At 51.5% G+C, this 27949-nt stretch overlaps 2 protein-coding genes across 3 annotated transcripts; one reads left to right on the top strand and one right to left on the bottom strand.

The window, feature by feature from the left end:
• The first annotated feature begins 58 nt into the window (after positions 1 to 58).
• On the top strand, positions 59 to 22433 carry ankrd28a (ankyrin repeat domain 28a). Of its 2 annotated transcripts, none has more exons than XM_076044372.1 (29): positions 59 to 394; positions 8234 to 8317; positions 9464 to 9542; positions 10329 to 10399; positions 11601 to 11801; positions 11918 to 12005; positions 12608 to 12750; positions 13699 to 13806; positions 13905 to 14009; positions 14631 to 14709; positions 15188 to 15302; positions 15655 to 15737; positions 15914 to 15977; positions 16067 to 16135; positions 16239 to 16379; positions 16467 to 16578; positions 16699 to 16725; positions 16912 to 16989; positions 17103 to 17304; positions 17475 to 17565; positions 17638 to 17755; positions 17929 to 18151; positions 18295 to 18382; positions 18771 to 18854; positions 19009 to 19157; positions 19302 to 19384; positions 19710 to 19792; positions 19903 to 19994; positions 21073 to 22433. In XM_076044372.1, the coding sequence occupies exons 1-29, from the start codon at positions 368 to 370 to the stop codon at positions 21369 to 21371; spliced, it is 3186 nt and encodes a 1061-aa protein (XP_075900487.1). In that variant the 5' UTR covers positions 59 to 367; the 3' UTR covers positions 21372 to 22433. The 2 variants fall into 2 exon arrangements, with proteins under 2 accessions (XP_075900487.1, XP_075900486.1); XM_076044371.1 differs by lacking the exon at positions 59 to 394 and adding an exon at positions 5023 to 5741.
• On the bottom strand, positions 22405 to 26851 carry btd (biotinidase). The gene is made up of 7 exons (XM_076044382.1): positions 26511 to 26851; positions 25305 to 25454; positions 25068 to 25216; positions 24439 to 24616; positions 23595 to 24161; positions 22853 to 23152; positions 22405 to 22727 (listed from the first exon to the last, which is right to left on the bottom strand). The coding sequence occupies exons 1-6, from the start codon at positions 26733 to 26735 to the stop codon at positions 22865 to 22867; spliced, it is 1557 nt and encodes a 518-aa protein (XP_075900497.1). The 5' UTR covers positions 26736 to 26851; the 3' UTR covers positions 22405 to 22727; positions 22853 to 22864.
• Between the last annotated feature and the right edge of the window lie 1098 nt (positions 26852 to 27949).

Genomic DNA, 27949 nt, shown 5'->3' with positions numbered 1-27949 from the left:
TGTGCAGATTCTGGACGTTTGAACGTCCAGAGAGCAGCTGAGGCCCCCTGCTGGACGGCCACTGCTGCTACTGCTGGATGTGTGTGTGAGAGAGGGAGAGGGATGGGAGCCCTCGGTTGCATTAGCTGAAGTGTTTTTCGCTCTCAGCTTTCTTACCCGGTTTGGACGTTTCTGTCTCCACGATGTGGTGACTCGGAGTCGGCGGACAGGAAGGAGAAGCTGCCACTGCGTGCCTCCGCTCCGGACGGAGGGTCCTCCTCCTCTCTCCTCTCCTCCCCGGTTAATTTACCAGCAACTCCCGGGCGAGTTGCTGCTTCCTGTGGCTCCCCCCCCGACACCACCTCTCCATACAATACACAGAGGGAAAATGGCTGTTTTGAAGATTCAAGACCAGGTAACGTAACCTAACTATTAATATTACCTAGCTAACACACCGTGGGTGCTGTACGTTGATGCGTTGTTGTCCTTTGAGAAACTAAAAAAAAAAAAAAAAATCAATGCTAGTTTTGCATCGTTAGTCCGACTGTTTATCTTAGCGATAGCTCAACTTAAAAAAAAAACCGCCAGCATGTTAAGAGTTATATGTGCATAATAAACAGTTTGATCACATTTGCTCATATGTATTTCTGGAAACCTTATCGGGGATAACCTAGTTCCGTCTGTCGTCTTCCACACAGCTCCGGCGGCTGACATGCTAGCCGACTAGCTAGCGGTAAGCGCGACTAGCTCACAGCGACTAAAAGCTGTTCAAGCCAGCGACGCAGCTGCTAACGTCACGCTAATTGGTGGCTTTGGGTTAAGTTAGCTCAATTGCAACTCAGTGCTCCGAGCCCCATACGAGAGTACCTCGGTCAGTCGGTTTTGTTTGAGACCGAGCCTCTTTTTAAAAAAAATATATATTTTTTTGACTTCGCCTGTTGCCGTTGGTGGTTGATGGTGTCGCGAACGCAGCTGGGAAGCTACTTCAAATGTGGGCTACCGAGGGTCTCGCTAACCTTCTGCTAACCCAACAGCTTCTGTCGTGCATCGCTGTTATAAACTGATGAGATCGGTTGGATGTTTACATTGTGCGCCCTTTCTAATGAAGGTGCATGATGGTTTGTTTGTTTGTTTGTTTGTTTTGTTTGTGTGTGTGGTCATGGCAGCCAGGTTGGTTCCGATTAAGGTTGAGATTCAGTGGGGGCTCCCCTACGGATTTCCTTCCTGGGTGCCTGCCTGTTGGCAGCCACCTGTTGCCGTGGTGGATGTGTGTGAGGTCAGTCTGTCTGTCACACCGAGGTGGCAGGTGGTGGCCGCCTCCGGTAGTCTCCAGCTGTGGCCAACAATTAAACTAGCTTTCACGGGCTTTAAAGGGATTATTGACGGCATTACTCAGGGTGAGCTCAGCAGTGCACACACCCCCACACCCCTTTGCGTTCCCTTCCAAGTGCCCTTAAATGGACACAACATTACCTCTGAATTGGACCTAACTGTGTACGAGGAAACCTGTAGTAACCCGGGCTCTGGATGCATTGTTAGAAAATTCCAAGGCCTTGTAAAAAAAAGAAGAAGAAGAAGCTCCCCTCTGAATAGTTTTTTTCCCAGCCGGCCTGGGCTCGCAGGACCGCTTGGGGTCCCTTGAGAAGAAAAGAGCGGGAGCAGTTCTGCAGTCAGTGTTTAGCAGTGATACAAACAGGAAGCCGCTTGCTAGCTTGTAAACGGCAGCGGCCACCCGGTGCACAGTGAGGGTCAGTTTGATCAGTCGTGTGTGACCCGGACGTTCCTCACCCCCAGCAGAAGCCTTCAGTGTCAAGGTGTTGTACCTTTCATTTCTTATCCGCCCACATGGACTTGGAAAGAAAATAAATCCAAGGTGGGGTTTTTTTTTGGTTTTTTTTGGCAAACTTGTCCATCTGTCGGCCAGGTTCAGGGCCCCATTGAACCCCTCTCAGTTCAAGGGTCCAGTGGTAAACCTCCCACCGCTCAATCATATAGAAAAGATTAGAATTGAATAAATGTACTTTATTGATCCAAAGTTGGGAAACTATGCTGTTGCAGCCCAAAGAAATACAAAATGAAACTATACAGTAATTGCAGTCATTACAAGATACATTCAAGTCAATCTATACTATACTATAATCTCTATTATATCAGTGGCTGAACTGTTGATGAATCCATGACTGGTCTCAACCGTATTTTTATCTCTTTTCTTTCCCTGCAATTTTCAAAATTGAACACAATGAATGTCGACGCAGATCATGTTTTGTAGTTGGGGAGTTTGGACACAGGAAGATCCAGTGGAGGGCAGTGTGTGTGTGTGTGTCTTATCGACGGCTCAGCTCAGTGGTCCCTCCTGGTCCGAGTCAAGTCAACGATGACAATGTGTGTAATGTTTGTGATTCAAAGCTCCCTCCTCTCCATTGTTGTGCGTCGTGCTGCTGACGGACAAATGGACAGAAATAGCAGCGGGGGGGCGGCAGGACTGCACACGGCGGCATCCTGCTGCAGGTTTGGGCCGTGCAGCTGGTGTCAGTCGGCAAATGGTCGGACAGAAGCACTGTGTTGCTGCCTGTTGTTGTTGTTGTTGTTGTTGGCGGTTGTATTTCACTGGATCACAGGCTCGTGTACTCGCCCACACATCCCGGGTGCCACTAACCGCTATGGAGACCCTTTTCTGATCCGATCTGTCGTCGGGCCTTGTCCTGGACAGAACGGGAGGAAGTTTGTCTCCCTCCTCTGGCAGTGACTGGAATTACACAAACAAATGCAGACGAAGCTGCTCGGTAGAACACTTTAGAATTCCAGCGTGTTTTTTTTGTTTTTTTTTCTTTAATGAGGAAGTTTTTGTAGAATGAAATGTGATTGTCAAAAGGAGCTTAACGTGTAAAACGTAGAAGGGTTTCGTTTGTTTTGATCATAGAGAAAAATGTCACTGTGAGGGAAGAACCAACGAGGCCTCGCGACGAGTTCTAGTAGAGGAAGTCCGTCAGCCAGATTGATTCTTCCTTACTTCCTGATTCCTTTAGGACCAAATATGTTGCTGTGTTTTACACACACACACATGCACGCACACGCACACACGCACACGCACACACACACACACATGCACGCACACGCACACGCACACACACACACATGCACACACACACACACACACACACACGCGCGCACACACGCTCCAACATGTGCTTACCTTTGTGTTTCTGCACTGGGATTATGTTACACTGAAGGTCAGAGCAAAGGTCACCGTACGCCGCATACTTTTGCTGCCACTTTCACACGTCGACCCGGCACCCGGTCCCTGGTGAAGTGCGCAGCGTTGTGTTCCCATGAGCGTTGTTGCTTTTTTTTTTTTTTTTCACAATTGTTGCGATCGCTTATTTTTAAACGCGTGAACGGAGCAGCTTCCCGCGTGTGAAATCTTTGGGCCGCAGCGAGTGGCAGCGAGAAACAGCGGCGGCCGTTCGTTTCCATCGACGTCGTCTCCGCTGCGGTGCGTTTCTGAAGTGGGTCCAAGGTTCCGGGCGGAGACGCAGGGAGGTCGCTCGTCCTTCTGTTTTAACCATCGAGCCGAAAGAGGCCGTCGGTCCGTCGGTCCGTCCGTCCGCCAGTCCGTCTGTCTGTCTGTCTGTTGGCTTCCCAGAAAGTCTCTCGGGTCAACGCTGATCTTCTGCTCATCCGTCGCCCTCCTTCGCTTCCATCCCTCGCTCCACGTTAATGGGGGTTGTGTGGTTTGGCTGCGTCTCTCTCAGTTAGGATCTGTATTAAATGTGAAGGACGACACACACGCACACACACACACACACACACACACACACACACACACACACACACACACACACACACACACAGACTGGGCTTGTTAGCTGTCCTCACAAACTCTGGCAAAGTCTGTTTGTTCCACTTTCATAATGAGGAGATGGGAACTTTTTGAAGCTGTGCCACCCAAACAACAACGGAGATAGAGGAACACACACACACACACACACACACACACACACACACACACACACACACACAGAGATCTGGCATCCATTTTCTTTTATGATCTCACATTTTTAGAAAGAGCAACCGCGTCTATTTGCGTGTGGGTTTAAGGGGACACAGTCGCTGAGAAGAAAAAAAAAAGAAGAAATCTGACAGAACATTTGCGATGGTGGGAGCATGTGCTTTCGTTTAGCGCCGCGCTGCGCGTTGCGGCTCGGCATTATTTTCCCCCAAACACGTGGGAACGCCGTTAGCCTGCTTTAGCATTAGCGTGCGCTCGCGCCACGCTGATCGAAGGTCCCGCGTTACGCAAAATTCACCGAAGGATTAATAACCGTCGACTCCCCGGGCATGGGGGAGGTTCTTCTGTTTTACTGAAGCACCCTTTGTGATGTCACAAACGCCAGCAGTGGGTTTTTTTGGGGGTGAAATTTCTCCCCACTTCCAGACGTGCGCAAGAGCCGACGAAGGCGTCCGATCTAGAAGGAGGCTGTAAACACAGGGCTAGGGAGGGTTTGTTTTTTTGCTGCCGTCTGAAATAGAAGAGTCAATCCAGATCTGAGAAAGGGGTGGAGCTTCAGTGCACAGCCTCCTCAACAGCCAGAGGACGGAGCTCAGCAATCAATCGATGGAGCTGCACCATCATCACTCTGTCACTCTGCACCGTCACGTCATCCCCCCATCCATGATCACAGCCAATTAAACTGCTGTGTGTGTGTGTGTGTGTGTGGTGGTGTGAGGTGGGGGGGGGGGGGGGGCTGTGGTCTAGCACTGTGAGGAATGAGGAATCAGAAGAGTGAGACTCACTGTGTTTCCTCCTTCCTGCTTCCATTCATCCACCACTCGCTCGCTGTTTTGTTGTTCTCTCTCACCTCTTTCAACCCCACTGCCTCTCTGTCTGTCTCTCTCTCTCCACCTCCCCCTGCCCCCCTCCCTCCGCCCTCTCCCCTCCCTCTCTCTTTTGAAAGAGCTGCCTTCAGCAGTCCGCCAGTAAAGAGCGACGCTAGCATCGAGCTGAGCTGCTCTCCCTCTCTCTATCCCTCTCTCTCTCTCTCTCTCTCCGTCCACTCTAATCACACGCTCTGTGTGTGTGTGTATGTGCGCACGCGTGTGTTCCCGGCTGCTGCGTCGCCCCAGTGACGACATGTAGCTTCCCGTGTTGCTGCCGGCCGACCGGCCAGGGTTCATTCTGCTGCCGCTCGGCTCCACCATTACGCAGAGGAATCCCCTGCTGCTGCTGCTGCTGCTGCTGCTGCTTCCAGAGAAGGAGGAGGAGGAGGAAGGAGGCGAGAGGAGAGGAGGCGAGGCAGAAATGCAGCGCAGCAACGCAGCCCAATTGAAAAACAGCGACTGAAGCCGGAACGATCTGCTGGATTATTTTATTTTTCCCACCCCGGAGATTTTCTGCGTTTGTTCCCAGCAGGAATTCCAGGACTGCCGGATCTATTTCTGACCGCCGTGCACCTGGATTGTGCTCGCATGCAAACGGGAACGCGGTGTATCTATGTGTGAGTGTCAGTGTGTGTGTGTGTGTGTGTGTGTGAGTGTGAGTGAGTGAGCGAGCGGCTGTCCTGATGCGGTCGGAGCGGGCTAGCCGTGTGTGCATCGTGGTGCTCGAGGAGGTGGAGGAGGACGAGCCTTCCTCCCCCCCCTCCTCCTCCTCCTCGGCCCCTCCTCCTCCTCGGCACCAGCCCCCCCCCTCCTCCTCCTCCTCCTCCTCGTCAGAGCACCGGTCTCATCATGGCTCGCGGAGGGCCGCCGCCCACCAGGACAAGGTGAGGCGGAACGTCTGGGAACGCCGCTCTTCAATCACCTGTGTTGAGTTGTTTTTTGAGCTTCAGACCTGCGGCTGCTGCTGCTGCTGCTGCTGCTGCTGCTGCTGCTGCAGCTGCACAGTTAGCTGCATGACAATACAGCAGTCCGCCGCTAAATATAGCGCCGGTGTCATCGGCAATACAAAGCGGCCGTATAAGCTATAGATCGACAGCCGCCGCAGCAGCAGCAGCAGCCGCCGCAGCAGCGGCAGCAGCAGCAGCAGTCGTCCGGCTCTTTGTCGTCTGTGCTGCGAGCTGCACGCAACAAAGGCCGGCCGGTCAGTCGGCTGTTCGGGGGGGGCGGTGGTTGGGAGGGGGGTGCCGGGTTGGACCCTCCCGCCCCCCCACTCCCACCCCCACCCCCTCTCTCACCCCCTCCACCCCATCCCCCGTCCTTTATGCGGCTGCTCCACCTCCGCCGTCTGGGTCTGGATTTCTGGAATAGTTGGGGGTCAGCGGCAGTGTGAGGGACAGCAGCCCGACGCCGACACGCCTGGGAGAGGAGCTTTATTTTTAGATGGGGGCGGGGGAGGAGGTGAGGGGGGGGGGTTAATGAGAGGATTAATGTCGGAAGGTGGAGAAAGGTGTGATTGTACGTTGTCAATCAATCTTTTTTTTCATTTCATTTTCAATCATTTTCAAGGACCGGCATGAAAACTGCGTTGATTTCTAAATATAATAATAACCGTGGATCCGCTGTGTCCACGTTTGGAACTTTATTAGCAGCGCGCTCTTGACACGGCGACAACAAGCAAACATGAGTGACGTGCGTGTTTCTTCCTCACTGCTCCAAAGGCTGCTGGTCTTCCAATGCAGGCTGCTTGGTCTCGGAGTCTCCATGGGGTTTTGAAGGCTTCAGGGCCTCACTGGAGAGCCGCTCGCCGCATGTTAAGCAGAGTGGGCCTGTTGCTTAGGAGGCTTCTGTGGAGATACAGCGAGTGGTGGTAGGACTCCTGCCATTGTCTGGTCAACGTTGCTTCTTGGTTTCGCTTTCTTTTTCCTGGAAGTGGTGAGCTCCTCTGGCTCCTCACTGGGCCTCTTCCTCTTTCCTCCTTTCTCATGTTGCTAGCTAACTTCTTGGCTCGTGGGTTTGGTGTAGCGGTGACAAGCATGTTGACATGCGTGAAGAGTTGAGCCATAGGGGGGGATGTAACGGAGAGAATTCGGTCATTTTTTTTCAAAATAAAATTGTTCAGACTCGGATAAATAACACGGAATTACTCAGCAGAAGTTAATTATTCTCTTCCGTGCGACCCGGTACCACCGACCGCGGCCTGGAGGTTGGAGACCGCTGTTGTAAATGACAGAATCCTCTGCAGTCAATCAGCCCTGTAAAGCCCTTGTTCCTCTCAATGTGTTAGTCATTAAAATGTTGAGAAATAACTAAAACCTCCTATTTTTAGTTGTTGTTGTTTTTTTTTTTAACTGGAGCCTTGAATCTGAAAACGTTGACGTCCACGGTTCTAAAGTTCCGACGCGACGTGTGTTTGAAATCCTGACCTTTGCTCACGGCATTTTATCCAGCTTCCATTCAGGGGCGGAAAAAAGCTTATTTTTCTTTCTTGTCTTGTGTCGTTAATGAGTCATTTTCACTGTCAAAAATTCTCAAAAGTCACAAGGGCAATAAATGAACAAGCATGTGACCTCTTTTGAACTTGGATGTGGAGCGTCTGGTCTGGTCTAGTCTAGTCTAGTCTAGTCTAGTCTGGTCTAGTCTGGTCTAGTCTGGTCTAGTCTAGTCTGCTCTGGTCTAGACTGCTCTGGTCTGGTCTGGTCTGCTCTGCTCTGCTCAGGTCTGGTCTAGTCTAGTCTTGTCTGGTCTAGTCTAGTCTGCTCTGGTCTAGTCTGGTCTAGTCTGCTCTGGTCTAGACTGCTCTGGTCTGGTCTGCTCTGCTCTGCTCTGCTCTGCTCAGGTCTAGTCTAGTCTAGTCTTGTCTGGTCTAGTCTAGTCTGCTCTGGTCTAGACTGGTCTGGTCTGGTCTGGTCTGCTCAGGTCTGGTCTATTCTAGTCTAGTCTGCTCTGGGCTAGTCTAGTCTAGTCTGGTCTGCTCTAGTCTAGTCTAGTCTGCTCTGCTCTCCTCTGGTCTAGTCTAGTCTAGTCTGGTCTGGTCTGCTCTAGTCTGCTGTGGTCTGGTCTGGTGATCCCACCATGGTTCACTCTACTCATCGGCCACTTCCTGGCAACATGTGGAACCTTCTTGAATAAATCAGCTGATAATTAAAACAGGCCGGACCGATCAACCCGTCTGTGCATTCTTTCACTCTTTAACATGGCTGGCTAGCGTAGCATGGACTAGGACTCAGAAGCTAGCTGCGGTGGCTAGCTTGTGTTTTGTGTTGCTGACAAATGAGTTGATTTGCAGCCGGAAGTGAACCATCGTCATGGAGAACCTCCTCCTTCAAAGCAGAGAGCAACATCTTCACCTGCCTCCTCCTCTTCTTCTTCTGCGCAGCCCTCTCTGTTGAGAGCCATCTTCAACGTGGACCCAGACGAGGTTCGATCCCTCATCTTCAAGAAGGAGGACGTCAACATTCAAGTGAGTCACCACCCTCCTGACACCCCCCCCCCACCCCACCCCGGATTGTGATTGAATGCACCTCTGGGTGCTGGTCTGGTCACAACACACACACACACACACACACACACACACACACACACACACACACACACACACACACCAGGCAGTCAGCCTGTGGGTGCTTCCCATCGATTGGTTGACGCTCGCAGCTTTCAGCTGCACATCAATCTGTCAGCGAGGCCTCGTGACCACTGCGTTCTTACCCTTCCTCTTGCTTTGAGGACTCTCCTCCTCCTCCTCCTCCTCCTCCTTCTGCTCCTCCTACACCTCCTACACCATCTCTTCCTCCTCCTCCTTCACCTCCTACACCATCTCCTCCTCCTTCACCTCCTCTTCATTCTCCTTCTACTCCTCTTCCTCCTCCTCCTTCACCTCCTACACCATCTCCTCCTCCTTCACCTCCTCTTCATTCTCCTTCTACTCCTCTTCCTCCTCCTCCTCCTCCTCCTACACCTCCTACACCATCTCCTCCTCCTTCACCTCCTCTTTATCCTCCTTCTTTCTCCTTCTGCTCCTCATCCTCCTCCCCTTCATTTCCTTCTCTTCCTCCACCTCCTCTTCTTTCTCCTTCCCCTCCTCTTCATCCTCTTCCTTCACCTCCTTTTCCTTCGCCGCCTCCTCCAGCCCTTCTCCCTTCTCCTCTTCTTCCTCCTTCTCCCCCTCTCTCTCCTTTTCCTTCCCCTCTTCCTCACCTCCTCCTCCTCCTCCTGGTATTATTTGTATCTGATGCCCTCCTCCCTTCAGTCAGCATTGCTCTGTTTCCTCTCTTGCTTGTCTGACTCTTCATGTGTGAAGCTGCTGTGCTGCGCTGTCCGTCCCTCCTGAGTCAGCAGCGCCGGGCCGCTGCAGTCACATGACCTCCAGGCCACTCTGCTGATTGCTCTCTGGCGCTGGTTCAGGTTCCACCAAGTGATGGATGCAAAGTTGCCCCATTGACATTTCAGCTTCCTGCTGCCGTCTCGTGTTTCTGACGTGTGTGTGTTTGTTTACGTGTGTGAAGCGCTGCGGTGCGGTGCGGTGCAGCCCCTTCTAATACATCTGCTCCTCCTCCTCCTCCTCCTCGTTCTTTTTCTCCTCCTCCTTCTATTTTTTCTGACGTGCCAGGACAGCGAGAAGCGAACGCCTCTGCACGCCGCCGCCTACCTGGGAGACGCCGAGATCATCGAGCTGCTCATCCTCTCAGGTGGGTTGTGCAGCGTCTGGCCCACTCAACCACATACACACCAGTATATTTACATCCTGGGGGGGGGGGGGACACTTTAATCTCATTTCATCTGATAAACAACTCCCAGGTCCCATGTGCTGTACATTTTCTTTTTTTTACCCCCCCCAAAAAAACCTTTCCAGACACCCGTTAGACAGCACATCCACTTAATGTGGAGCCATCGACTTTCTTTCACTTATTGTCAATGATATTTTTTTTCTCTGCGTTTGATTGGACAGACTTACCCACTTGCTTACGTGCCCTAGTTTTTGTTTTTTTCTAACTGTCACGACAGCCTGGTAAAAGTGACAATTCATCGATCATCTGATCTTCAGCTCAGGTTGACTTTCTGCGAAGTGTCAGCTGAGCACATCAAGGGGTGGGGTCCTGCGCGCGTGTGTGTGTGTGTGTGTGTGTGTTGTGTGTGTGTGTGTTGTATGTGTGTGTGTGTGTGTGTGTGTGTGTGTGTGTGTGTGTGTGTGAGACCCGTGTTTCCCGGTCATGTGAAGGGCAGGCGACAGGTGTAGCTCTCGCGCTATTTTAACCCTCAGGCTCTTGCGACAGAGAATCATGGGAGTTTTTTTTATCTTCCAGCCAACACGGTTGGCAGACCTCCCACGACAGCCTCGTTAAAAAAAAAAGAATGTCCGCAAAACTGTGTTTGTCTTGTTTATTGTCCGTAAACATGTCTTTAGTGGATGAAAAGAACACCAACTTCTCCTCCTTCCTCTTCTTCTTCTCCTCCTCCTCCTCCTCCATCACCAGGAGCCCGGGTTAATGCCAAAGACAACAAGTGGCTGACTCCCCTCCACCGAGCCGTCGCCTCCTGCAGTGAGGTATTTGCATTTTGCGTTATGCATTTCGCATTTGCACCCCTGACATTTATTTTTCACTTAATTTTTTTTTAATTTCGAGCCGCTGCGCTAGTTTTTCCGCCGGCCGACAAAAATTCCGTAGGAGGAAGTGCAGCTCACACAGCAGGCAAGAAAAACGCAGAGTCGCAGCAGGAAGGTCTGCAGATGATAAACTTGCAGGTCAGATCAGAGGCGAGTGCTGATTGGCTATTATTAGCCGCGTTCACAGGGCGGCGTCTCGTGTTGTCTGTCTTTACCGTGTCACAACACTTCCTTCCACCTGCTAACGCTGCTGTCCACAGCCTCCGCTAATAGCTGGGCTTCATTCACGTGGTTATGATGATATGCAAACTTGATGGATGGTGAGCAGGGAGTTCAAAAAAAATGGAGGAAAGTGTTCCGGAGAGTTGCTATTGTGCAGCTGTCGAGGCTCACAGGCTAGCGTACCTGTGAGGAAGCGGTCACTACAGACATGGGCATTAGCGTTAGCAGTGTCTGCTACGTTTTACAGCGTTGTGGGTGAGATTTTTATGAACAACATCAACCTTTGGAACTACAAAAAAAAAAAAAAAATGTTTTTTCTCTCGGTCGGAGCGATTTCAGCAGCAGTAAACTCGGCGAAACATTGTAATTTTTCTCTACGCGACAGATCCTCAGCAACTAAGCTGCTTTTCACCTCCTGCCCTCCAACTGAACTGCGTGACGTGAGGTGAAAACAACCTCTTGAAGTTGTTGCTGCTGCATGAATAAATTCAGACATTGAACATCCTGAACACAGCAATAGAATTGAACAAACTTTATTGATGCCCCTAGCGGGGAATTTGTGTTTGTGTTACAGCAGCAATGGATACGCAAGACAGAAACAGTATCAATGTTATGTGTTCCAGTGGCAGCAACACCAAAAAGTAGCAGCAATAAAATCTAACAATAAAAAAACGTGATAAAGATAAAAACCTCATAAAAAAGATCAGACTAAAAACTCAAGTGCAATTTAAAGTGCGTTTGTGTGTTTGTGTGTGCACGTACGTGCGCTCTCTGCTGCTGTTGGCTCAGAGGCCCTCCAAGAAACAACATTGCAGCTTGTTGTTGCAAACATGCTAAAAACACCTTCTAAAAAAATAAATCAATAAATAGATTTCAAGAAAGCGACTTGCTAACAAGTGATTCTCCCTGGCGGCTGCAGAACGCGGTGGCGGTGCTGCTCAAGCACAGCGCCGATGTCAACGCCCGCGACAAGAACTGGCAGACGCCGCTGCACGTGGCGGCCAGCAACAAGGCGGTGCGCTGCGCCGAGGCGCTGGTGCCGCTGCTCAGCAACGTCAACGTGTCGGACCGGGCGGGTCGCACGGCGCTGCACCACGCCGCCTTCAGCGGACACGTGGAGGTGGGTCCCTGTCTGACACACACACACACACACACACATGGGTGGGTGGGTGGGTGGGCTGCATGGGAAGAGCTACAGTCAGCGTGTGTGTGTGTGTGTGTGTGTGTGTGTGACAGATGGTGAAGCTGCTGCTGTCCAGAGGAGCCAACATCAACGCCTTCGACAAGAAGGACAGGAGGGCCATCCACTGGGGGGCGTACATGGGTCAGTTCAGTCTGGAGTACACAAAACTCCCTCTAATCATTCAATGACCTTTTGACCTTGACCAAACCACCGCACAGGATGGACTTTGCTCCTCTGGCCACGTCTTTTATTATTCACTCATTGTCTCACCTTTAAAGGTCCACTGCGCAATATTTAGAAATGGCGACATCACGTTTTAGGTTGCTGTGCTCTTTCGCTCTCCCTCCCTCTCCCAAGCGTGCCAGTGAACTACAGTGGCCTGCGAGCACAGACCGGGATACCTCGTCCACCTTCTCTCTTTGTTGGTTTATTTGAGAACCCCAGAGTTCACCCTAAATAAGAAACCCGTTGTCACGCAAGCTGGATTGTCCACACCAGGCTTCCTTAGAAATATGGCGGCGCGAGATGGCAGCTAACTGAGAGCAGAGACCTTTGATCTGTGCACATTCTTATACAGAAATAAGCACCATTTTATGTATATGGGCAGTGTATTTAAGTTTTTACCAATGTAAAAATCAGAAATCGAACCAAATTTTACACACTGGACCTTTCAATTCAACAGTTTGTTAAATGATTAAACATCAGCTCATGTTCAGAGTTAACGGCCGCCTCTCCTCTCCCAGGTCACCTGGAGGTGGTGAAGCTGCTGGTGGCCAGCGGCGCCGAGGTGGACTGCAAGGACAAGAAGGCCTACACGCCGCTGCACGCCGCTGCCTCCAGTGGCATGAGCAGCACGGTGCACTACCTGCTGGGCCTTGGGGTCCAGGTGAGTGAAGCGAGTGACTCCTCAGTGGTCTCTGGGCTCCACGCTGCCCGTAAACACTCACATTTTGCCCCCTAAGATTTGATATGGCACAAAATTAAATGTTCAATCTACTCACGCAGGCAACCTGTGAATTTTTACCATTTAAAAAAAAAAAATGACGAAATATATTCTGTTGCTGAACAGCGTCTAGTCTATTTGCATATCAAAAGTTTGTGATTTTATTGAGTTTATATCTTTATATCTTTCTTCGGTAAAAAGGAAATATGTCAATATATGAAAAACTGAAGACACAATGAACACAAGTGTATCAAGCATCAATTTGGCCCAAAGTTGTCCCACATCGTTTCTGTCCAAATGAGGCGGCGCTGCCTCAACAACACACAACACAACACAATCGACAACAACCAACAACCGCTCCTTCTCTCTCTCCCTCTCTCTCTCTCTCTCTCTCTCTCTCTCTCTCTCTCCTTCCCTCTTTCTCTCTCCCTCTCTTTCTCTCCGTCCCTCTTTCTCTCTCTCTCTCTCTCTCTCTCTCTCTCCTTCCCTCTTTCTCTCTCTCTCTCTTTCTCTCCGTCCCTCTTTCTCTCTCTCTCTCTCTCTCTCTCTCTTTCTCTGTCTCTCTTTCTCTCTCTCTCTCTTTCTCTCCGTCCCTCTTTCTCTCTCTCTCTCTCTCTTTCTCTGCTTCCCTCTTTCTCTCTCTCTCTCTCTCTCTCTCTCTCTCTCTCTCCTTCCCTCTCTCTTTCTCTCTCTCTCCCTCTGTCTATTTCATTCTCTCCCTCTCTCTCCCTCTCTCTCTCTCTCTTTCTCTGCTTCCCTCTTTCTCTCTCTCTCTCTCTCTCTCTCTCCTTCCCTCTCTCTTTCTCTCTCTCTCCCTATGTCTATTTCATTCTCTCCCTCTCTCTCCCTCTCTCTCTCTCTCTCGCTCTCTCTCTCTCGCCCTGGCCGCAGGTGAACGAGGTCAACTCCTACGGCAACACCCCGCTCCACCTGGCTTGCTACAATGGACAGGACGTGGTGGTGGGCGAGCTCATCGAGGCCGGCGCCAACGTCAACCAGGTGCGTCTCTCTCAGCAGCAGCGTCGTGCTCGCACTCTGTGGGTTCTTTTTTTATTTATTTTTTTTTTATTGAATGATTATTTTGCTCTTTATCTCAGGTCAATGAGAGGGGTTTCTCGCCGCTCCACTTTGCCTCCTCCTCACGCCAGGGGGCGCTGTGCCAGGAGCTGCTGCTGACCCACGGCGCTCACATCAACATGCGGGTGAGTGCGTGCAGATAGGCCGCCGTTTTTGACGCTTGCGAGCAACACACACACTCTCTCCCTCTCTCTCACACACACACACACACACACACACACACACACACACACACACACACACACACACACAGACAGACCTTAAACAATACACACTGCAGGTGCAGGAGTGTTTTGCAGGTGGATGCAGGAAGATTAGGCTGAGGAGACGTTGGATCTTGGACCCTATTGTGGATCGGACCATGCATACACACACACACACACACACACACACTGACGCGCCTTTCGAAGTGAAGCATCAGTGTGATGGAAGCTGATATCGGCCTCCTGCAGCCTCAAGATGCAGAGACATATGGAGGGCGGCGTGGGCGGGGAGGGTCCCCCCGAGGCTGCAAGCTGTTCCTGCCAGTCTGTGTGTGTGTGTGTGCGTGCGTGTGGTGTGTGCATGGTCCCGTCCACAACCAGGGTCCAGGATCCAACGTCTCCTCAATCTAATCCTCCAGCATCCGTGTGGAGAAAAAACCTCGCCTGCGGCTTGTTTTGCCCTCTTTGAGATGGTAACCAGGTGTGTGTGTGTGCGTGTGTGTCTGTGTCTGTGTGTGTGTGTGTTTGTGTGTGTGTGCGCAGAGCAAGGACGACAAGACGCCCCTCCACATGGCGGCGACCCACGGGAGGTTCTCCTGCTCGCAGGCCCTCATCCAGAACGGTGAGTAGATGCTCGGTCTGCCATCTGCTGGCCACACACTGCTTCAGCAGGCCCTCGCTAGGATGCACTGATGCACACACATTTTGAAAATGTCACAAAGAGCACTGAAACCCCTCCCATATTAGTGACCCCCCCCCGATCCCCCACCTCCTCTCCACCAGGCAGGGCGGTGGCTCCTCCTCCTTTCTGAGACCATCTCGTTTTTGTCCGAAGAAAGTCCAACAGCATTCTTTTTTAGCTGGAGGCTGCAAACAGAGGGCTAAATATAATGCTTTTCTGCAAAACTTGAGTTTGCTTTTCTTTGCATTGTTTATTTTGCTGCAGAGGAGGAGGGTGGAACTTTCTAGAACATGGGGCCTTTAATGTGTTTGGACATCACACCAAATGAGTTCTGATCTCTGTATTATGACTGCTGAACATCTTCTCTGTGTGTGTGTGTGTGTGTGTGTGTGTGTGCGTTGTTGTTGCTGTTGTGCAGGAGCGGAGATTGACTGCGAGGACAAGAGCAGGAACACGCCCCTCCACATCGCCGCCCGCTACGGCCACGAGCTCATCATCACGGCGCTCATCAAGCACGGAGCCGACACGGCCAAGTCAGTCTGTCTGTCTGTCTGTCTGTCTGCTTCTCCGTCTGTCTGTCTGTCCGTTCATCGTCTGTCTGTCTGTCAGTCTGTCTGTCTGCCTGCCTGTCTGCCTGTCTGTCCGTTCACCGTCTGTCTGTCTGTCTGTCCGTTCATCTTCTGTCTGTCTGTCTGTCTGTCTGTCTGCCTGCCTGTCTGTCTGTCCACTATCAGCCTGCCTGTATCTCAATCTGTCTGCCCGCCCATTCATCCGTTCGTCTGTCTGCCTGTCTGTCTTTCTGTCCGTCTGCTTGTCAGCGGCTCTACTCAAACTCTGCTGGCTGTCTTTGGAACTTCTTTATTTATTGATGTATTTTCCCTTCAGGCGAGGCGTTCACGGGATGTTCCCTCTGCACCTGGCGGCTCTCAGCGGATTCTCCGACTGCTGCAGGAAGCTGCTGTCCTCGGGTGAGACGGCACCCACACCATTGACTGGAGGGCCGGAACCACCCCGGCTAACGTGCTAATAGATGGTGTGTGTGTGTGTGTGTGTGTGTGTGTGTGTGTGTGTGTGTGTGTGTGTGTGTGTGTGTGTGTGTGTGTGTGTGTGTGTGTGTGTGTGTGTGTGTTGCACGCGCATGCAGGGCTGGACATAGACACGGCTGATGACTTTGGGAGGACCTGTCTGCATGCGGCTGCAGCTGGAGGGTGAGACAACACTTCCTGCCTCGTGATGATGATGTCAGCGTGTCAGTGGGCGTGGCCAAAGCCGTCTCTCTCTCTGTGTGTTTGTGCAGCAACCTGGAGTGCGTCAACCTGCTGCTCAACATCGGAGCCGACTTCAACAGGAAGGACAACTTTGGAAGGTTTGTTGTTTTGTTTTTTTATTCCCGATGATGCTGACAATCAAGCGGAAAGCGAAACCTTTTTCATTTTATTTCATTTTCCTTCTGGTTTTGACCCTCGCAGGACTCCGTTACACTATGCATCGGCCAACTGCAACTACCAGTGTGTGTTTGCGCTGGCCGGCTCCGGCGCCAGCATCAACGAGCTGGACCAGCGCGGCTGCAGCGCCCTGCACTACGCCGCCGCCGCCGACATGGACGGAAAGTAAGCCCCGCCCCCTCTTACCATCGTCCTGGTTGGCCCGGGTTCGACTGCTTCTCATCCCCCACGCCCTCCCCCCTCTCTCTCCAGGTGCGTGGAGTACCTGCTGAGGAACAACGCTGATCCCGGCGTGAGGGACAAACAGGGTTACAACGCCGTGCACTACGCCTCGGCCTACGGCTGCACGCTCTGCCTGGAACTGGTGCGTCACAGCGGCATTCTGGGAAGTGCGGTGCAGCGTGTTTTTTTTTTTTATTATTCCATCACGACACTGTCAACACTCTCTCGCTCTCTCTCTTTCTGTTTGTGTTTTTTCTCACAGATGGCGAGCGAGACTCCACTCGATGTGGTGAGAGGCTTTTCTGTGTGACTCGCTCCCTCTGCTGGACGGCAGGGGGAAGACCATTGATGATGATTATCGGGGCAATTTTTCTTTCTTTCTTTCTTTATTTTTCCCCCAAAACATATTAAATCTGTGGAAGTCATGTGACTTGTGTTTCAGTCTTTTTTTGTGTGTGTGTGTTTTTTTTCCCAGCTAATGGAAACATCAGGGACAGATTTCGTCAGCGACGCAGGGCAGAGCCACGCCCCCGTCAGCCCGCTGCACCTGGCTGTGAGTGTCCGTGTTTGTGTGTGTGTGTGTGTGTGCGCGCGTGTGTTAGGTTGTGTGCTATCTGATGACGCCCCTGTGTGTGTGTGTGTGTGTGTGTCTTCCCCCTGATGCAGGCGTACCACGGCCACTGCGCCGCCCTGGAGGTCCTGCTGTCGTCCCTGCTGGAGGTGGACACCTGCAGCCCTGAGGGCCGGACCCCCCTCAGCCTGGCCTGCTCCAGGGGCCACCAGGAGTGTGTGTCCCTGCTGCTGCACCACGGCTCCTCGCCCATGACCCGGGACTACGCCCACAAGAAGACGGCCATACACGCGGCAGGTAGGGGGCGAGCTTACACACACACACACACACACAGTTTGGATACAGCAAATACAAGAACATTGTTTGTATATAATAACTGTTTGTAGAAGATGAATCATCGTGTGTGTGTGTGTGTGTGTGTGTGTGTGTGTGTGTGTGTGTGTGTGTGTGTGTGTGTGTGTGTGCAGCTATGAACGGTCACCAGGAGTGCCTTCGCCTGCTCATGAGCACCAACGACAGCCAACACATCGACATGGATGCACAAGACATCAATGGACAGTAAGTGTGTGTGTGTGTGTGTGTGTGTGTGTGTGAATCCATCCTAACCTGCCCCCCCTGCCCTCCCTGCAGGACCCCCCTGATGCTGGCGGTGCTGAACGGACATGCAGAGTGTGTGTTCTCTCTGCTCAGCCAGGGCGCCAGTGTGGAGCACCAGGACCGCTGGGGGAGGACGGCGCTGCACCGGGGGGTGAGACACCGGCGGTTTCATCTTGTTTAAAACACTCTCTCTCTCTCTCGCTCTCTCTCTCTCTCTCTCTCTCTCTCTCTCTCTCACTCTCACTCACTCACACACACACACACACACACACACACACACACACACACACACTCGGCGGCTCATGCACTGTTTCTTGTCTACAGGCAGCGACGGGCCAGGAGGAGTGTGTGGAGGCCCTGCTGCAGCGAGGGGCCAGCGTGTGCGTGCGCGACGTGCAGGGGCGCTCGCCGCTGCACCTGGCGTCCGCCTGCGGCCGGGTGGGAGCCCTCGGTGCCCTGCTGCAGGCCGGCGCCACCCTGTGGCCCACCCAGGCACACCTCACAGACAACCAGGGCTACACGCCGCTGCATTGGGCCTGCTACAACGGTGCGCAGACACACACGTGTGCACACACACACACACACACACACACACACACACACACACACACACACACACACACACGCACACACACACACACTCACAGTGTCCCAGCGTTTAAACCCGTCCCGTCCTGCTCCTCGCTGCAGGGTACGACGCCTGCGTGGAGGCGCTGCTGGACCAGGAAGTCTTCCGGAAGATTCTGGGAAACTCCTTCAGCCCGCTGCACTGCGCCGTGTAAGACTCTGTGTATTGTTTGCCTTCAGCGAGGCTCGCTGCTCTGACCCTGTGACCCTGTGACCCTGTGTGCAAGTTCCTGCGGTCGCGGAAAACCAAGAAAAGTCATGGAAGTTTTCCCAAAGTCACTGAGAGTTCATGAAATCTGACTGTGGTTCCCCTTGCGAACGAGCACAATGTGTTTGTTGTTCCATCCTGATTGTACGCTTGTAAGCGATGATTGTATCATCAGGTCATTGGCAAAGGTCATGCATGTCTTTTAAGTATGAAAATTCTGTATTTTATAGCTTGCGGTCGTGGAAACCTTTTTGAAACTTTGATCGGTGAAAATGAGCGGGAAGCTTCCCTGTGACCCTGCTGTGACCCTGTGACCCTGTGTGTGTCCCAGGATGAACGACAACGAGGGCGTGGCCGAGATGCTGATCGAGTCGCTGGGCGGAGCCATCGTCAACTCCACCGACGCCAAGGGCAGGTGGGAGGAAGACTCCGCCCACATCACGCTTCTTTACTCCCGTGGGTCTTCCCTTGGTTTACGGTGTGTGTGTGTGTGTGTGTGTGTGTGTGTGTGTGTGTGTGTGTGTGTGTGTGTGTGTGTGTGTGTGTGTGTGTGTGTGTGCGCGGGCCAGGACCCCCCTCCACGCCGCGGCCTTCTCCGACCACGTGGAGTGCGTCTCGCTCCTCCTCAGCCACGGCGCTCAGGCCAACGTGGTCGACTCGCACCTGCGCCGCACGCCGCTGATGATGGCCGCCCTCAACGGGCAGACCAACACCGTGGGTCAGTGCGATCTCACACACACACTCACACTCACAGACACACAAACGTGCACGCACCCTGACGGAAGCTGCTGTCTGTGTCTGTGTCTGTTTCTTCTTCTTCTTTGGCTGTTTCTTCCTCGCCGCGACCTTTGACCTCTCTCAGAGGTGCTGGTGAGCAGCGCCAAGGCCGACCTGACGCTGCAGGACTCGCACAGGAACACAGCGCTGCACCTGGCCTGCTGCAAGGTAGCTCAGCGTTGATCATTCTGCCCACTTTGTTTTTCTTGAATGTCTCGTTTTATCCCACAATGGAGAAATGTTAGTGGTACTTAGAGCAATAATATAGTGCTTTTTTTTTTCTTTTTTTTTTTTTAATGAAAATAAATAAATGAAAAATATTTACATCTTATGGACATTTGGATTATTTACAAATGATCTACACAACATTGACATATTAACGAGTGTTTTATTGCAAGTCATTAATTGATTGAAAAAACACGGCAACGTGATCTCTTTTTTTTCCCCCTCTTCTTCTCTCATCCTTCTGACTGTGTCCTCTGCTGGCTGTCAGGGTCACGAGACGTGCGCCCTGCTGATCCTGGAGAAGATCAGCGACAGGAACCTGGTCAACTGCACCAACGCTGCTCTTCAGACGTACGTGGACTCAAACACAGTTTCTCAGCTTTTTCCCAGAGTCCCGCTTGTTTTAACGCTGCGTCCACCCCCCCCCCCCCCTCGTGCCTCCCACCTCCCGCCCCCTGCAGGCCGCTGCACGTGGCAGCCAGGAAGGGGCTGACGGTGGTGGTCCAGGAGCTGCTGGGTAAAGGTGCCAGTGTGCTGGCAGTGGACGAGAACGGTGAGTCTGCAAACGTTGTTGCCTTGGCATGAATGCGTCAATCGCAATGGGATATATTGAAAGTCTTTTTGTCCCTTCCATTCACCCGTAGTCAGGTCCTCAAGCCGTAGCACGGTTTCCACTCTGCACTGTGCTAACGTTGGTTGTGTTTATTTTCTGCAAATCAGACTGCAGAGGGTCTAAGCCAGTGGTTTAAAAGTGGGGGCTGCTTCCCCCTGGGTCCTTCCACTCCTCCCAACCCAAACCCTAACCCCAGCCCCAACCCTAACCCTTAACCCCAACCCTAAAACTACGTCCAACCCTCAACCCCAACCCCAACTCCAACCCTTCACCCCAGCCCCAGCCCCAACCCCAACCCCAACCCTAACCCTTAACCCCAACCCTAAAACTACGTCCAACCCTCAACCCCAACCCCAACCCCAACCCTAAAACTACGTCCAACCCTCAACCCCAACCCCAACTCCAACCCTTCACCCCAGCCCCAACCCCAACCCTAACCCTTAACCCCAACCCTAAAACTACGTCCAACCCTCAACCCCAACCCCAACTCCAACCCTTCACCCCAGCCCCAGCCCCAGCCCCAGCCCCAACCCCAACCCTAACCCTTAACCCCAACCCTAAAACTACGTCCAACCCTCAACCCCAACCCCAACTCCAACCCTTCACCCCAGCCCCAGCCCCAGCCCCAACCCCAACCCCAACCCTAACCCTTAACCCCAACCCTAAAACTACGTCCAACCCTCAACCCCAACCCCAACCCCAACCCTAAAACTACGTCCAACCCTCAACCCCAACCCCAACTCCAACCCTTCACCCCAGCCCCAACCCCAACCCTAACCCTTAACCCCAACCCTAAAACTACGTCCAACCCTCAACCCCAACCCCAACCCCAACCCTAAAACTACGTCCAACCCTCAACCCCAACTCGAACCCCAACCCTAAAACTACGTCCAACCCTTAACCCCAACCCTTAACCCCAACCCCAACCTCAGTTAACTGTGGAAATTTAATCAAGTTTAATCGTGATTAAAGAAGTTAATAATTTGACACCTCCTCCTCCCCCTCCCCCTCTCTGCAGGCTACACCCCGGCGCTCTCTTGCGCCCCCAACAGGGACGTGGCCGACTGCCTGGCACTCATCCTCAACTCCATGATGCCGACCTCCCCCATGGTCACCATCGCCGCTCTGCCGGCTCTCTCTGTGGCGCCGGCGGTCGTCAACCACCACCACCCCACCTCCAACAACCACATCTCCAAGGGCGTGGCCTTCGATGCCCCGCCCCCTCTCAGGCCCAACCACGCCTCCTACTGCAGGCCGCGCCGCCCGCTGTCCTCGGCCTCAGACGACCTCAACGACTCGGACTCGGAGACGTACTGAGGGGGAGGAGCCTTAACACAGCGGCGGGTGGAGGTAGTGGGAGGAGCCGGTGATGTTGGCTCCGCAGCTGTTAGTTTCTTTAAAGTTGGCTGCCAGCGGGTTCGGCTGAGGTTCTGATTAACAACGACGATTCAGGAAAGAAGGAAGGACGGACAGACGGACAGACAGATGGACGGACGGACAGACGGATGGATGCTGTGATTGGCTGCCAATTGCCTCCCTCTCATTGGCTACTGAGCGTCAGCCTCCCCTGACAGCAGATCTGGCTTGATGCCATCTACTAGTGTGGCCTCCTCGCTGTTTCTTTTTCTCTCTTCTCTCTTCTTTTTTGTATTTAATTTTAAATTAATGATTTCTTTTTAATGAACCTGCTTTATTTTTTTTTTAACAGCTTATAAAAAAAACACATTTTCAGAATGTTATTTTCCGTACAGCTACAACTCTAACGACAGAGTGCAGGTGGAAAAAAACCTTTATTTTATCATATTTATCTTGAGAACAAACCGCGAGTGTGAAGCCACCGGGGGGACCAGGAGGATGTCCCTCCCTGATCCCTGATTAATGATTGTTTTGTAATATTCATTTCATTAATCTGCACCGTGCGCTCGCCAACCTGTGGAGGGAAGTCCTGATGATGAACATTATTGATTTAGCCGCTGTCGCTAGCTCGGTGTTAGCTCGGTGTCGGACTCCACTATCATTGTGCTGAGCGCAGAGACTGTCCAACCGGACGACACGGAGAGTCATGTGACACAGTGGCTGACTGTGACTGTGAGTGAGTGTGTGTGTGTGTGTTTGTGTTTGTGTGTACACACACACAAAGAGACATTTTCTTCATTTGTTGTACATGGTTGTGCCGAGAGAAAGGAAGAAGTCTTGCCCCCCCCCACACCGTCACTCCCACCCCTCCCTTTTTTTTTGGTTTTGTTTTTTTAAAGGAACAAGCAACATTTAGGCGGAAGCTAACGAGCTACTTGGTGCAATGTTTTTTCAACAAAAAAAAACAACAACAAAAAACAACAACGAAGCAATGAATGAATAAATATATTTGTTTTTAATTTACTGCAGTGTCAAAATTAATTGTGTGAAAAAATTGCCAATGTGCCAGACCAGAGAGCGCCACCAGAGAGCGCCGCCAGAAACGTCAGTGCCTGGACAGAGGAGGAACCTCATTGGCTCATCAGTGTGTGGGGAGATACAGTAGTTCCATCCATAGTCGCAATGATGTGATGACATCACACATCACACACTCCGTTGGGCCACGCCTCCGCTGACACCTCGTTGCTACAGCAACCTGTCATAGGGCTCAATAATGTGGCCCAGTCTGAACAGAACCACATCCCATTTGGACACTGGCTACAACACAGTGTGGACAGTCAGCACTAAGAATGGGATTTGAGAAGGAATCCGATTTGAATCAGATGTAGTGTGAACGCGGCCTAAATAGCCCAAATTTTTGTTTTGTTTTTTTTAAATCATACTTCCTTCCCGAGTCACTGGCTGTCCAGGTGATAGACGCGTCCGTACAGGCAGGCGGTGACCAGGCCGGCCGTCATGTTGGAGTGTCTCATCCTCACAGCGCTGCCCTCCTCCGTCACCTCCTCCACCTCCACGGCCTCTGGCTGCTCCAGCACCATCCGGCTGGCCAACACCGACGGGTACACGTGCCTGCGGCTGGCGAAGACCCCCTCCAGCAGGAAGTCCATCCTGGTCTCGGCCACAGCCACTTCCTGTCCGCAGGAGGCCGTGGTCGACCCGGCGCAGCGGACCAGGGCGCACACCTGCAGCAGCAGAGACAGAACCAGTCACCGGTCATCACAGCCTTTTGAGCGTGGAGCCCTCTGTGATGTCACAGAGGGCGCCCATCCCTCCTCTCTGTGACTCTGTGGCTCACTCTGAGGCCCAAACTTGTTCACCTCGCCTTCCAAACATGTGGAAGCGGCAAAAATGAAAAAAGGTTTTAGCCACAGGCTGCAAACAGAGGGCTAATCACCAAATATATATATATATATGTATAATATATAGATTTTAAAATTCCTTTCCTAAAAGAAACAAAAGCAAACTACCCACGAAGCTGTGACCCAATCAAAACCGCTCCGTGAGCCACTTTTGGATCTGGCCCACCGGTTGACAAACGTTTAGTCTCCATCACTTTTTATCACTGTGACCATTTGCAAAAAAAAAAAAGAAATCTCCCATGATTCCCTCTACTGCTGTCCTCACCTGCAAAGCGTAGCGTCCGTTGACGGTGTGCGTCCCGGCGAACGCTCCCAGCGCGTAGAGCTCGGCGGCGCCGCCGGTGGGGAAGCGCCGGTACTGCAGGCGGCAGCAGAAGGTGCCGTGGCACACCTTCAGGTGGCCCCGGGCGCCGTCCAGCAAGGCGAAGGTGAAGGGGTCGTACATCATGGACGAGACGGAGGTGGGAGGGGCCTCGGGTGGAGAAGCCTCGTCGCAGGGTGCCTCCTTGTGGCAGAAGCCTGGAGCTGCAGCAGCAGGTGGTGGTGGTGGTGGTGGGGGTGGGGCCACGCCCACCCAGTGGGGGTCCCACACCGGCACCCTGGCCACCAGCAGCCGGCCCTCCTGCGGCTCCACCCCCAGCAGGGCGTGGTGGTAGGTGGCGCTGTGGGGCGTGTAGATGCCGCTGCCCGTCATGATCAGGCCGTCGTTGCGGATGTTGGCCGCCAGCAGCGTCACGTTGGCGCCCAGGCTGAAGGCCCGCTGGAACTGGATGCTGTCCAGCAGGGGGAGCTGGTTCATCCAGGCCGTGGGGTAGATGAGCTGTCGCACGCCCTGGACGAGGAGTGAGGGGGTGGGAGAGAGAGAGAGAAGGTCGAGTCAGCCGGAAGCTTCTTGGTGGTTTATTAAATCAACACTAAGTAACCAAGTATAAATACTTTGTCTACTGTTGTTACTTTTGTGCTGAAACGATTAAAAAAATCTGTTAAAAGTAGTGATTTACTTGTTATCATAATTGTTTTTGCTTGAAGTGGAGCTTTCTGAACTCTGCTGTTTTGTAGTTGAATACAAAAGTTGATGATATTTTAGAGGGAGAAACGCGCTTCTCTACCTTCTCCACCAGGGTGAGCGTGGGCTTGGCAAACAGGATGTCGAAGCAGGTGATGAGGCCGAATGTGCCCGCGAAGGGCGTGTCAAAGGTCACGGCCTCGGCCCGCGGCGGGACGTCGAAGGCCTCCTCGAAGTAGAGGTTGTACTTGTGGTAACGAGCCACCAGCAGCCCGTCGGAGCTGCACGGGAGGAAGCAGCAGCAACATCAGACGCTTCAAGCTGTAGTCAAACTGCCACCAAAATGTATGCATCGATCATATCGATCGATCCATCCATCATTTTTCAAAATAAAACCAAAGTCAAAAAAACTAAATCACGACTTGTTTTCTTTCTTTAAAAAAAAAAAAAAAAAAAATGTTTCGTCAATGAGACGGATCTTGCAAGCGTCAATCATCCCCTGAAAATGGCCCCTGAAAATATATATTTTGATATTTTGCATTCCGTAACTCTGTTTCATGCTAAACTATCACGTAAGAGCCATCCCAGTGAGTTCAGAGCTGCAGGCAGGCATCACAAAAATCAACACATTTGTGCTAATTTCAGACAAGGTCAGAGGGCGACGCAGCGGCTGGAAGATTTGACCTCCTGCTGCTACCTCGAAACGAACGATACAAGGATTCATCGTAAAACCTGAACGCCACGTTGGTGTTGAACTGCCAGTGTCCATCGGAGGGACAGTGGGCGGGGTCAGCGCTCAGAGGGCAGGGCTGGCGCCCGGCCATGTTGGCCACCAGGTAGAGGCGGTGTCGACGGGCCATGCAGCTCAACCGCTGGAGAACCTGTCGGAAAGCAGCCCGACAACAACCTGAATCAGTCGGCGCCTCCCGGAGGCTTTTGGATTTTTTGGAGCTCAACAGGTGTGTTTACCTCGGTGCCGTTGTGTCTCTGTGGATCCGTGCACGGGTTCCAGCTCTCCTGCTGCGGGTCGGGGATGGTCTCCAGGTAGCCAGAGATGGACGTGCGGCTGTAGTTGAAACCTTGGAGACCGTCTTCTGGGAAGACCAGGATCTGGGCGCCCTGAGAGAGAAGAAAAAAAACCCAAAAACATTTAGGATGCTCAGAACAGTCATCACGTCGAGGTTGATTTAGTTTTAAAAAGCCCACTCCCCACAAAGAAAACGACATAATACAGGATTTTGTTTTCTTTCGAATTTCAGACATGTTGAGGTTTTGCATCATATCACTCTTTTGCATGTAAAAGTCATCCCAGTGAGTTACGGGGACCTTTCATTTTTTAGCTCCTACTTTTTTAGCTCCTGTACTTTTGCCCTTCGCCAGAGGCGAACCACCAAACTAAAGAAGTCCAAAACATTTAGCTCGCACGCTGAACTCCTACTTGACTTGTAGAAAGCTTCTGGTGTTGTATTTATCTTTCATTCTCAGGGTTCTAATGGAAAATGCAACATCACTTGTTATGAGTCTTTAAACTGAGATCCCAGGATCCCAAAGTCATGTGACTAACAAACTGAGGTCATCTAACAATCATCCCAATCATTTTTTTTTTTTTTTTTTCGATATTAGGACATGTTTAGCATTCTAGCACTCTTAGTCATGCTAAACTATCATACAACAGTCATCCCGGTGAGTTTCAAACTGATTTAGAAGTTTATATTTTTTGGCCTCCGCAAAAAAAAGTTGACACGCTACAATGTGTCTTTTGTCCATTTTTTCCCCTTGATTTTGTGATGAACTGATGTTGAAATTTTGCATTCAATGACACTTTTTCATGTTAAACTGTCATACAACTCAGTTTTGAGCTGATCTGGAACTTTTTTTCTTTAAAATTTAGAATATCATGAAACAGTCATCCCAGTGAGTTTCGAGGAAGATCTGGAACTTTTTTTTTTTGTTGCAACAAAAACAAACAAACAACAAAAAACAACAACAACAACATACTAACAACATACTATAGTATGTAGTTGTTTGAAGTTTGGACTACGACTCTTGCAACATGCTTCAGGGTTGAGCAACAAGGTCCAAAGTCCAACTCCGGAAATGATGATTTACCTCCCAGTTTAAAGATGTTTATTCTCTATGCTATCTGTGTGATCTACCGTCCTGGATTGTTCGCACCTGTCGTGCGGCATGAGCCGCCTGCTCCTCGTAGATGTCCAGGTTCTTCTGCAGGTGTTGCAGAGCCTGAATGCGGGACAGCGGGACATGGGGTGCTGGATTCAGAATAACGTCGTGCTCGTAAACAGCTGCGATGAAAGACGAGTCCACGAAAGCTTCAGTCTGAGCGTCGACTGACGTTCCGATTAAAATTAGAACGCATAATAAAAACATTTTCCTTAACATAAAAAGAGAGAGGGATTTGAAGAGCCAGGGCGTCCAACCTGCAGCTAAACGTCAACACGCAAAACACAAACCTTTACTTTGAAAGTCTCAGGAAGAAGTGACGGCTGATAACCCGGAAATGCTACAATCATAAGTCGCTCTCCACGGGCTGAAGGCATTTGAAGGACTATTTTATTTTATTTTTTTACCTTCATGAGGTAGTTTCCCCTCCCCCGAAAGTTGCCCGACTCCCGGTGTTAATCTCGTGCACCCCCGTGGGTTTATAATCAGCGAGAGTGTTTCGCGTTAGCATTAGCATAGACGCCGCAGCGCAATGTCAACGAGACCGGTAGCAGCCGCGGCAGGTTCTGACGTCCCCGGTCTCACGCCGAGCCAGAGGTTCCAGAACTGCTGGAGCTGCCGGGTCGTGTCCGGCGGCGGTCTCCTCCTGTCCGGGGCCTACGTGTTCCAAGCCGCCCGGAGAGTGATGCGACAAGGCGGGGTGACCACCATGGGCACCGTGGCTCAGATCACCTTCGCCGCAGGTAAAAACAAACAAACAAACAAACAAACAAACAAACAAACAAACTGACAGTGACAGCGGAGAATTGTGGAAGCGGCTGCGATTCTGAGTAGCCGGTGGGTGGAAAACAAATCAAAGGGGAAGCGATTTAAATAATACAATTACAAGTCAGAAATGTTACGTCTATAAAATCCCGCTGACATAATTAATGTGCGAATGTGAGTTAGAAACGCCGAATTGATCGCGCATATTTTTTTTTGCTTTCTACGTGGAAACAAAAAGGTTTTAGCTGCATGAATGCGTGAACTCGAGGTAATGCAAGAAGTAGGAGTTATAAATGGAAGGTGGTGTTATTTCACGCGGTAAAGTGAGTTAGTGTCGTGTAAAGTTTGCATTGGTTGTAAACTCACTGCAAAACACCAAGACGTTCAGTCTTGAACTTGGTTTAGGTTTAAAATCTATCAATCAATCAATCAATTAACTAACCAACTGTCTTTAATTTTCTTATTGCAGGTTTGGCTGCGTGGGGAATTGTTGTCATCGCTGATCCAGTAGGGAAAATGAAGTAGGCCTGAGCTGAAGGTTTCAGCCGTTCAGAGACTCATGAAGAAATCAGCTGTGATGATCTGATTGTTTGCAGAATGTATGGTGATGGTGTGACAGTTTCAATTAAAACACATGGACAAGACAACAACAAGAATTCACCATTAGT

This window comes from Nelusetta ayraudi, unplaced genomic scaffold, assembly GCF_046127955.1.
Source record: "Nelusetta ayraudi isolate G7.1 ecotype Tasmania unplaced genomic scaffold, CSIRO-AGI_Nayr_v1 ptg000079l, whole genome shotgun sequence".
Classification (NCBI taxonomy): Eukaryota; Metazoa; Chordata; class Actinopteri; order Tetraodontiformes; family Monacanthidae; genus Nelusetta; species Nelusetta ayraudi.
This window is presented reverse-complemented; position numbering and strand designations above follow the sequence as displayed.

What these genes read in the sequence shown, in the direction of transcription:
- ankrd28a (XM_076044371.1), top strand. Translation starts at nt 5,541, where the DNA reads ATGCGGTCGGAGCGGGCTAGCCGTGTGTGCATCGTGGTGCTCGAGGAG. An exon ending in GGACGGCGCTGCACCGGGGG is followed by an intron (nt 17,756 to 17,928) that starts GTGAGACACCGG and finishes TCTTGTCTACAG; the next exon opens with GCAGCGACGGGCCAGGAGGA. An exon ending in TCCACCGACGCCAAGGGCAG is followed by an intron (nt 18,855 to 19,008) that starts GTGGGAGGAAGA and finishes TGCGCGGGCCAG; the next exon opens with GACCCCCCTCCACGCCGCGG.
- btd (XM_076044382.1), bottom strand. Translation starts at nt 26,735, where the DNA reads ATGTTAAGGAAAATGTTTTTATTATGCGTTCTAATTTTAATCGGAACG. An exon ending in AGAGACACAACGGCACCGAG is followed by an intron (nt 25,217 to 25,304) that starts GTAAACACACCT and finishes GCTTTCCGACAG; the next exon opens with GTTCTCCAGCGGTTGAGCTG. An exon ending in CGCTCACCCTGGTGGAGAAG is followed by an intron (nt 24,162 to 24,438) that starts GTAGAGAAGCGC and finishes CTCCTCGTCCAG; the next exon opens with GGCGTGCGACAGCTCATCTA.